Raw genomic sequence first — 10,621 nt, 5'->3', positions numbered from 1 at the left:
AGCCCCCCAGGCCAAGGCCTGCTCCCCGTCTTCCCCCAAGCCGTCTCCTCAAGCCTCTCCTGTCTGTCCCCAAGGCGTCTGGGGCACTGTGCCCACCTCCAGCTATTTATAGCACCCCCCTGTCATCACATGACCCCAGTGCCACATCTGATCTGCTTGGGGTCGAAGCAGGTGTGGGCAGTGCGGTGGGGGCGGGGTGGGGACCTGGGGGAGGCAGGGGAGCCCCAGACAAGCCACTCTTCCTCCATGAGCACTCAGCCTGCAGCCTGGCACAGGCCAGCCACGCCAGGGGCCTCACTCACCTGCCTGCCTCTCCATCTGTCCCTGGCAAGAGGGAGCGGGACTCGGGTCTCCCACACCCAGGCAGGGGGCTCACCTGGGCCAGCAGCCGGTACTGCTCAGCCATCACCGGGCCCTCTCCTGCAGCCTGCGTGGCCTGATCCCCACCACTGCCTCTCATCAAACCTGGACCAGCCTTCCCGGCCACCCAGCTCCGGGCCTTTTCTAGATCTCCCCACCAATCAGCTTGTGCTGTCCTGAACCCCTCCTATCCCCCCGAGGTGCACAGCCTTGGGTTCTGGGGCTCCTCCTGCTTCCCACACCACTGCCAGTCACAGGGCGGCCCATGAGGCAGGTCCATGGCGTGCGGAGGGCGCTCAGGGCTGGGAGCTGCCACGCCCGACAGATGTGGGGATGCTTCCCGTTTCGGGTGATAAACTCCGGGGCCAAGGCCACATGGTGTCCCCAGGATGCCCTCCCTGTGAGCTCCAGGTGACAGCAGGGCCAGAGTGCGGCTCCGTGCCCCTTGCCAGGTGGGTGAGGGCCATTCCACAGCCCAAGTCCAGGGACTGCAGGGTAAGTGGCCCCAGACCTGGCCTGGGTGGACCACACAGGAGACAGGGATCTACAACAGAAGCTTCCAGCACAAGCCTTACCCCTTGAGGCCATAGCCCAGCCGTAGGTGCCCCCCGTGTGACACCCCCTCCCCCCGTGTGACACTGGAGAGACCAGGCTGTGATGATACCACCAGCAGCTGTGTGGGTAGAAAAGGAGGCCCAGGCAGGAGCCCGCCCGGCCATCCTGGCCCGGAACCAGGATGAAGCTCAACCATCAGGCTCAACGCACTGAGGACCACCCTGCCAGTCCCAGCCCTGGGCCTTGGGGGCAGAAGCCGACGCCAGGAACCCTGATGTACAGAGCGTGGTCCAGATGGGGGCGCCCACTGAGGCTCCGGGAGCCCACAGGCCAGTGCTGGAGGGCGAGGTATGAGGCTGAAGATGTGTGTCCAAGATTACGAGTAAAATTTCACAGGGTACCGTCCTGCAGGAGAATGGAAAAACACAATGTGGATGACACTCTCGGGGCCCCCTGCCTGGCCTAGTGCTCAGGTTCTTATTTGGGGGCCTTGAGTGCTTTCTGGGGAGCCCTGTGAAGCATCTGAATGTGGAAGCAAATTCACCAGTGCGTGCACCTGACCTGCATTGTTGGACGCTTAAATGGATCCTCACGGGCTGGTGGAATTGCTGTTTTGAGGGCAAGCTGTGGGGAGTGACCCCACTGACACAGGCAGAGGGGAGTGTGTGCTGGATATAGGGGTGTGTGGGAGACAGCTCACTGGCACCCCACAAACCCAGTTGTCCCAGATCGTCCCTCTGGTCCACTTGTTTCAATTCCCATCTCTCCCCAGTCCAGCCTCCCAACCCTGGTTGGGGGTGCGGATATCACTCTCCAAGGGCACGCCCCCCTCTCTCCTCCAGCAAGGCCCGGACCCCATGCCTCCCACTTGCTGCAGACCTTTCTGTGGGTGGTCACCCTCCTGGCCCCTTGTCTCCCGTAGTGGGCAGCCCTGCTTCTGTCCTCCCGAAGACGTGCTCCCTGACTGGGGCTCACAGGGGATGCCCCCTGGGGCATGGGAAAGTCTAGCTAAAAAGCGGAGACGAGCCCGGGTGGGAGAGCAAGGCAGCCCTGGGACTCAGAGCACAGCCGGGCCCCGGCCTCAGCCCGCTCCTCCACAGACGCGGTGACTGGGGAAGAGACCGAAGGCCACAGCACGCCCGCCCAGGCGTCTGGTCCGAGGAGCCACTGGAGGCCAGTGCTCATCACTGCTCACAGCTCACTCCGCTCCCCAGCACACCTGCGCCTTTAACCCTTCCCCGCGCCTTTCACGGGAGAAACGGCGCCGAGTTCTGGGTGAGGGAAACTGAGGCTCAGAGAGGTTGTTCAAGGCAGGACCGGCACTCAGCCTCAGCTACTCAACCCTAAGTCCAAGCCCAGTGGCGATTCTGCCATCTCCCGCCCTAAGGGCAGAAGCCTGCCCCAGCACCCCGTTTCTTTCATGTGTTCCTCCTCCCTGTGCAGAGAAGTGGGGCGGGCAGCAAGGGCAGCCTCCAGTTCAGGCGGGGTAATTATAGAAGTCACCTGGCAGAGGGCAGGGGGGAAGGGAGTGGAGCTGTGAAACCCGACCTGTCGCCTGGCTCAGCGTGGAGGGCAAGACCTGTCTGTCCTTAGGGGGCGCTCCTCACCCTCCCGTCCCAGGTGCCGGCCTGCAGTGCGGTCATCACCCACACTGCACCCACCTGCTCCAGCCCCACTGCTGGGGTCCCCACGGGCTGCTGCTCGGCTCTCCTCCCTGATTTCCTGGGACCCTGACATACCAGCTGCGGGACCTGGACTCCAGCTGGGGCCAAGTAAGGCAGGAAGCCCACTAACCCTCCCCGCCTACTGCACCCACACCTAAACCACCCAGGACCCACGCGGCCTGCAGCCCGGCCAGGCCCATCGTGGCCCCCCTGTATCGGAAACGGTCCAGAGCACAGGAAGGCGGGTGCTCAGCCGGGGCAAGGGAACACCACAGGGGCTTCAGAGCACGGCCACGCGCAGGACACCAGCACACACCGCTAACACAAATCCCGTTTATTTGGCACCTGATGGCAACAGGGCTGGCAGTGGGCACCCCACCCACGTCCGCAGCACGCCAGCCAAGCGGCTGGGATGGGGAAGCACCCTAAGGTCAGGCCTGACCCCGTGCCAGGCCCCACAGGGAGATGAAAAGCCTACCTCACCTGTGGCTCTGTCTCCACAGAGCCAATCTCAGATCAAACAATACATGTAGGAAGACAGTCTGAAGGCTACACTGTGCATATGGACAACGAAGTGCAAAGGGCCGCTGCCACCAAAGGTGCCGGCAGGGCTACCACCGAGCAGGATGGGGCAAACGAGGGAATGAAGCAAATATTCAACCACGTGGTCAGTGTGGCTACAGGAGACCCTCTGACCCAGAAGCACCTGACACACCTCCCTGAGGTGGTGAGTGGTCCCAAAGCTGAGATGTGAATTGTGAAATGAGACACCAGCCCAGCACAGGGTGCCAGTGGTGGGGCTCTGGCCCAGGAGCAAGGCCTGCAAGGGGCCAGGCCAGGAGCACACAGTATGTCTGCAGTGGTCCCAGGCTGCAGGTCCTGAGGCTCCGGAAAAACAGCCAGCTCTCCCGGGCTGACGAGCCAGGTGAGGGGTGGCACTGTCTCCGAGGATGAGCCGAGGAGCAAAGGGTTCCAAGCCTGGCAGTGTTCTGATCAGCTGTGTGTGTCAGAAAGCCACCCTTTGGCCGCAGGAACACCATGGGAGGCGTTCAACAGCAGCTGGAAGTGCAGGGGTCCCACAAGCAGAGGTCAAGAGGCCTCTGCGTGGCAGGAGTGAGAGGAGCCACAGCAGCAGGTCCACGGGCACTCGGGGAGCGAAAGCTCGGCTGTTCACACCCACCCAGCAGCGCCACAGAAGTCTGGCCACCTGCTCTGTGAGGAGCGCAGCCCGGAAAACCCACGGGCAGTTCTCCGCCGCCACCCGGGTCACCGTGAGGCAGAACCAACGCTGCGGCAACCGGTCTGGATTCCTGGTTTTATGGCAGTGGCCTTGCAGGGACGGGGCTGGGCTGGGGCGGGAAGGTCACAGCATCAGAGGCACGCAATACTGGGGCAGAACCAGGCCGTCAAGTCACACCCTCCAAGAGCCAGGGACCTGGGGAGGAGGGTTCCAGGCCGGGCTGGTGGGGCAGTGCACGCTGTGTGAAACAGAGAACGGTTGCAGGCCCACACACAGGGCCCACCACAGGTGGCGGTGGGGGCGGGGAGCACACCGCCCCGTCAGCTACATGACTCTCGCTCGAGTTCACTCGGGAACCGGTAAGGGAAGGACCACCACCAAGGTCTGAGGGCTCCTGCCATGTGCCGACACGTGGCTCGCAGGCCTGAGGGACCCTGCAGTGTCAGTGTGCCATGGCTGGCTTTTCAAAACTAAGTGGAGGACACCTGGCGATGTGGGACACCCATACTCCGGGACACGGGGTCAGCGACAGGAAAGGAAGAGAGGAGGGTGTGAGCCCAGGCTGGCAGGCCCCCGACGCTGGGCAGACAGGCACACACCGAGCTCAGACCTGCACCCTCCCCACGGGACACGCACCACCCCACTCGCTGCGGCCACATCCTCCTGGAGGAGGTCCAGCCCAGGGGGCTCTGGGCGTCCACTTGGTGAGGTGACAGGCAGGTGGAGCAGGCCTGGGGGCCCACACCTGAGGGGGAACAGGAGCCAGCGCCCTGAGACGGCTCTGCTGTACCCCCAAGTCCAGGGCTTGTGGCCGACACTGGGTCACGTGGGGGGGTACCCTGGGAACAGGTAGAGGTGGCGGCACAGGGTACTGCAGTACTCGGACATCTCCTTGCAGCGATGGAACTCGGTGCCAGGGGCATAGCCTTCCCGCTGCTTGATGACCGCGTTCACCTGCAGGGATGGCAGCCACAGGTCAACGTCTGGGCAGATGCTTAGGGGGCAGCCAGTGGAGGACGGAGGGAGCAGGAAGGACAGGCGAGGCAGGCGGGAGTTGCAGGAAGCTCTGGGCAGCTGACTCACCTCCACCAGCATGTCGGCCACATGCATGTCACAGGCCCGCTCGGAGAACACGCGGGCCAGTGCCTCAACGTACCAGGACCCACGCTTGGTGTTCCTCATGGCGGCTGTGCCTACAACCAGGGCGCATCAGCCACATCAGCCAGCGTAACGTGGTGTGCACAGCACGGGCCCTCCCGCACGAGTCCCTCCCAGCAGTCGTGTGGTACCTCTGAGGCAGGCGTATCCGCAGATCATGTCCGAGCGCGTGGGCAGCCGCGTCTTCAGCAGCCCCTCTGGGCCACCGGCATCACTCTTTTCACCCCCAGGGGACCGCACCTGGCCCTTCCCATCCTGCTGGTCGACCCCAAGGTCCGTCTCATCTGCAGGATAGACAGATGGACAAAGGTCACTTCCTGACATCTCTCCTGGGCCCGTTTCAGGCAAGCCTAGGGTCCATGTGACACTGAATGGGAAGAGTCACTTCCAACTGCTGCCTCCAACCTGTGGCCGAGGGATAAGAAGTCATTACAGCCACCCCTCCCCGAAGCACCCAATTCTCAGCACCACTTGCCACGGGCCCGCACATGCACACGTGTGCACCTATATACACGGCCTGTACTCACTCATGACTATGAGACAGAGACGAGCTAGAATGAACACACACACGTGTACATGTACACACACACACACACACACACACAGCCTGGGCTTGTCCATGGCATGTACAACCAGAAGGGCAATGCGTCAGATGCTCCCTGTCACAGGACCGACCCACGAACACCTCTGCTTATGGTCACTTGTACTGTTACCAGTGCATCTGGGAGTGACAGGGCTTTTTACTGCATATACGATAAACACTGATAGTTTATCACACAGACGAGAAAAACATGTCCGTGAATCACAGCTGTGCCAGCTATGCGGACAGCACATAGTCACGATCCCAAATCTGTGACCCTTCCATAAAAAGAGGGAAGCCGAGACAGAGTGGCCGGCTGTCACCTGATGCTTTGGACATGGTCTGTCAATAACTGACTCGATTATTCCTTTCAAAAAACAATCAAAGGCACCTAAGATTGCAGAGAAACTCAAAAGAGGAGCACCACAGAACTGGAGAATGAGACCATGTTTCTTCCCCCCGCAGTGAGAACAGAACCCGTTCCTCAGTTCAGCAGTTCCCCGAGGCCGTATTTCTGCTGTGGTTTGCACAGGGCATTGGTGGGAAAGGGACTGCAGGACTGGGCCGGACGCACAAGATGAGAGCACGTGGCTCCATCTGATTTCCCAGATTCCAGAAAGATGAAGCAACTGCCACGGCCAGGCTGGTCCACCGTCAGCCCTGGAGGTGCAGTGGAGGCAGCAAGGCCTCTTCCAGGCTCGGGAGACATAGCAGGACAACCGCAAGCTCTGAGGTGACAGTGGCCACTGTCACCTCACAGGACTGAACCGTTGGGAACACAGGGGAGGGCAGAGCAGACTGTGGCCCCAGAAAGGACGTGCCCCCCACACAGCGGCGTCACGCAGCTTCTCACTGGAAGCACCTCCCAAAGGGACTCGGCCGCTGTCAGGAAGGACAGGAAGGAGCCCCTCCTGCCTCCACATCCCGCTCCCATCGCCTGTTCTTCACAAAACCCCTCCTCTGTCTCTACCTCCCCTATTGCTGTGTTTTCGCAAGCAAACTGCCGTCCACCCATTACTATGAATTAAGGGCCACCAAGTGCTGGGCAGTTCTGGGCCTGGGCACCTAGCAGTCACAAGAACCAAGTCGCGAGGACCTACACAGGGCGCAGGGGTCGTCCTGTGGGCTGTCATCCTGGGAAAGTGCAGCACGGTCTCCCCTCCTGCCCCCAGCAGCCCCCATTACAAACTCCACCTCCACGACCAGCCGCACCAACCACACGGCTCACTTATAAACTCGGTCCCCATCAGATCAGACCCGGGCCTGCTGGGCTCAGAGCACCAGAGGGGGAGGGGCCTGCCGTGCTGCACCACACTCTCTCACAAAGGGTCTCGGTACCAGCTGCCCCTGGTTGGCTCTGACTCACGACGACCCCACACGCGTCAGAGCAGACCTGTGCTCCACGGGGTTTACAATGGCTGATTTTTCAGGAGATGGCCTTTTGTCCCAGGCATCTCTGAGAGGATGTGAACTGCCAGACTCTCCGTTAGTAGCCAGGCACAAGGCCACCCACCGCCTGTACCACCTGAGGATCCTCCTCTGCTGCTGTAAACCCATCGCCACTGAGAGGATCTCAATCCACAGTGCCTCACGCAACAGGGAGAATGCCCATCCCGGTCACTGAGAGGATCCTGACCCATGGCCACTCCACATGACAGAGAGAGCATCCAACTCAGTCAGAGAAGATTGTGACCCACAGTACCCCCAAGCAACAGAGAACACCCAACCCAGTCACTGAGAGGATTCTGACCCACAGCCACCCCCATGTGACGGAGAGAACAGCCCCTTAGAATTTCATCTTTACAGGAGCAGACTGCCAGGTCTTTCTCTGGCAGAGCAGTTAGTGGGTTTGAACTACCAACCTTTCAGTTAGCAGCCAACTGCTTAACCCCCGCACCACCAGGGCTCTTCATATGCTATCCCATACCTGTGTAAAGCCTATCTTGGGGCCAAACTCAGACTTCTACCACCCACGGAGTCTCGTCATCACACTTTAACCAGCCTCAGGCTCTCCCTCACCACAGGGCTTCCCTCCATAGAGGCGGCCGCTCCCTCCCTCGCCACCTGGGCCTCTGTGCTCCCGCAGCTCTCCAGCCGCTTCTCAGGGTCCTTTGCTTCTCCTTCCTCAGCACTGAGGAGCCCGTGTGGACCGAGCCTGGTGCCCCTCACTGCTACAGCCCCTAGTGTCCAGCATGGCTCTGGTCCCATGCCAGGATGAGCCCGTGCTGACTGATATCCTGCACTCTTTGACCCTGACCCCAAAGCTTTCCCCAGAATAAGACGCACACCTGCCCGCCCTGTGCATGCCATCCCGGCCCTGGCTCAGTGGCCAGCCAGGCAGTACGCACGAAAAAGGGAAGCACGGCCAGGAAGAGGCAGGGTGCAAGGCTGCCGGGCACCCTCCCTACAGACGCAGGTGACAGGAGAAGAAGGGGCGAGGCCGAGTACAGGTGAGAGGGGGAGCAAGAAGGGAGAGCAAAGGCAGAGAGAGCAGAAGAGGAGAAAGGAAGGGAACAGCGTGATTGGGACAGCAAGGGGAGCCAGAGAGAGCCCTACACCTGGATGAGTGACAGGAAAAAGGTGTCCTTGGTGGCGAGCACAGGAGCGCGTGCAGGTTCTCAGGAAAGACGGCAGAGACGCTGCCAAGAGCGCCTGGGCCAGTGCAGGGCTGCACGGAGAGCTGATGGCCTGGGCCTCGGGGCCCGAGCCCCGCACCCCATGCATCGGAGACACTTACAGAGCAAGAGAGGCGGTGGCAGCAGGGAACAGAAGGAGGTGCCCGAGGGGTCCGATAGCACCTGAGAGGAGCAAACAGGACAGTGAGAGCTGGCGGGGGCCGCCAGAGCCGCCACCCAGCGCCACCGGCGGGCACTCACCTCCGCGACAGGCCTGGACGAAGAACATCTTAGGCTTGTTCTGCAGGTTCGGGCAGCTGGCGTTGTTGAAGAGCCGGAAGACCTCCTGCAGCTGCAGGGAGTGATGAGGAGGTGAGCAGCCCCTTGGGCCTCCCAGTGCGCCCCGACGCTGGGGAGATGGGCGGGCAGCAGTGCCCTGCCACTGTCAACACACACCTGAAGCAGTTTGCCGTCCACCCCGTAGATGGCACCCTCTATCCCGTGCGAGAGCAGCGCCACGATGCAGGAGTCGGTGAGGCGGTGCGCGGGCAGCTGGGCAAAGCTCTGCAGCTTCTCCTGCATCTCCTGAAAGAAAAACACCTCTGAGCGCTCACGGCAGTCAGCGTCAGTGCCTACTTTTCCAGGCTGTTCTCTGGTGTGGGTCTTAGGCCCCGAGCCAGCACCTCTGAGCACTCACTGCAATCAGCACTAGGGCCTGCTTCTATGGGCTGTTCTCTGGTGTGGGTCTTAGGCCCCGAGCCAGCACCTCTGAGCACTCACTGCAATCAGCACTAGGGCCTGCTTCTATGGGCTGTTCTCTGGTGTGGGTCTGAGGTCCCAAGCCAGCGGAAGATAAAATGCTTTAGGTACATCCCCATGATAAATCTGTGAAAAGCTGCAGACTTCATAAAGCAGACCACAATATCCTGAGCAGACTGCCAGAATTCACACACAGTGAGATACAGGAACGGCTCCTGGACCAAGCTATACCTGATACCGTTACCCCCGAGCAGCCCTGACCTCCAGCTCCCTCACTACAAGTGCCCTGAAAGGCACGAGGGGCCAGTGGTGTGCACGAGTGAGCCTGCAGCATGCTCTCCAGGGACAAGACACTGCTCTGGGGCAGGGGGTCAACAGCACCACTGTGTGCCAGAGGCAGGCAACCTGAGGACAGGGCTCTGCATGCAGGGTGCCCGAGGCGATGCCCAGGCTGGGGTCAGGCAAGTCCTGGTTGGAATCCTCTCTCAAACACCGGAACAAGGTACTGAGCCCCTCAAGCCTCCGATTCTCACTTTATAAGAACATTAACGGTACTCTTCTCTATTTGTGAAGGACTTTTGAAACCAGACTACGTTTGTTGTGATTGGTTCCCACTGCACGCCCGACAAAGGGTAATCACGTTACCACGTCTTTCAAAGAAGCAACTCAGGCTTGCCGTGTGCAAAGCTGCCAACCATGAACGCCCCTCTACCATGAGCCCAGGGCCCATCCAGCACCAAGGTGGACGGCGTCCAAGAACAAACTGACGTGAGCATTCCAACTTGTCTTCCCGACAGCTCCACGTGCTCGCCACCTCTCCTCACTGTATGACGGATCTGGGCAAGACTCAACTAAGGTGCCGAGCATGCAATCCACGCAAGAAGTGACAGCACACACCAAGACACACACACATGTCCAATATGCCACCATGGTCCCCAGAGCAGTCCCTGAAGCAGCAGCAGCATCCAGAGCCATGAGAAGGAAGTGCCACCTCAGGCCCCACCCAGAGCCAACAACCTCTCCAGGGGACCCGCTGAAGAGTGACAGCTACTCATCAGTTTGTGTGCAATACAGGTAGCCCATGCTGTGATCGAGCTTATCCCTTGGTGCATCTCTAAGTGGAATCAGTAAGTCAAGCAGAACAGCTGTACCTTGTTCCCAGAAGCCTCCCTTTGCTGCAAGGAAAGCCTTCAAGCCTCGTCCAGGATTTGAAACTGTCCGGGCAGTAAGCGGAAGTAGCTGTGATGACGAATTTGTTGCATGAAGGGGTTGCTTTGATTGTTTCAAAGAGAAGGCACATTTCTATCACATGCAAGGGCAAGTACAAGTTGTCCGTTGCCCATTACATGGGGACTTGCTGTACTCTGCAGATCCAAGGCTTAAATACACAAGATTCAAACATCTGTGACTGGACTGGAATGGGGACGTGGCTTCCACGGTAAGATGTGCACGGTCTAGGTAAACAGGAGCCAAGCCCGACCACGTTAACAGGAGCTCCAAGGTAATGAATGCTATCAAAATCCATCTGCTTCGAGAGTTCCGGCAAGATGGCAGACTAGGCAGAAGGACTGCACAGACCCTCTTCAACAAAGACAAGGGAAACCAATTAACACAGACACAGAAGATAATCTTGGACCCCTGAGCCTTGAAGGGAAGGATACAGAAGTAGACTAAACCCCAACTAGCAGAA

General features: G+C 60.0%; 1 protein-coding gene across 1 annotated transcript in view; it reads right to left on the bottom strand.

Annotated features, from left to right (window-relative positions):
* Positions 1–4,641: 4,641 nt before the first annotated feature.
* Positions 4,642–10,621, bottom strand: part of CASP2 (caspase 2) — a 16,172-nt gene continuing 10,192 nt past the window's right edge. Inside the window, exons 7-11 of the mRNA XM_042783075.1 lie at positions 8,629–8,757; positions 8,434–8,524; positions 5,109–5,261; positions 4,903–5,012; positions 4,642–4,773 (exon numbers count right to left, since the gene is read on the bottom strand). Coding sequence (XP_042639009.1) covers positions 4,642–4,773; positions 4,903–5,012; positions 5,109–5,261; positions 8,434–8,524; positions 8,629–8,757 — 615 coding nt within the window. The remainder of the gene's footprint in view (positions 4,774–4,902; positions 5,013–5,108; positions 5,262–8,433; positions 8,525–8,628; positions 8,758–10,621) is intronic.

This window comes from Orycteropus afer, unplaced genomic scaffold (assembly GCF_000298275.1).
Source record: "Orycteropus afer afer isolate SDZICR_OR568_19922 unplaced genomic scaffold, OryAfe1.0 scaffold00638, whole genome shotgun sequence".
NCBI classification, from domain to species: domain Eukaryota; kingdom Metazoa; phylum Chordata; class Mammalia; order Tubulidentata; family Orycteropodidae; genus Orycteropus; species Orycteropus afer.
Note: the sequence above shows the minus strand (reverse complement) of the source record. Positions and strands in the feature narration are given on the sequence as shown.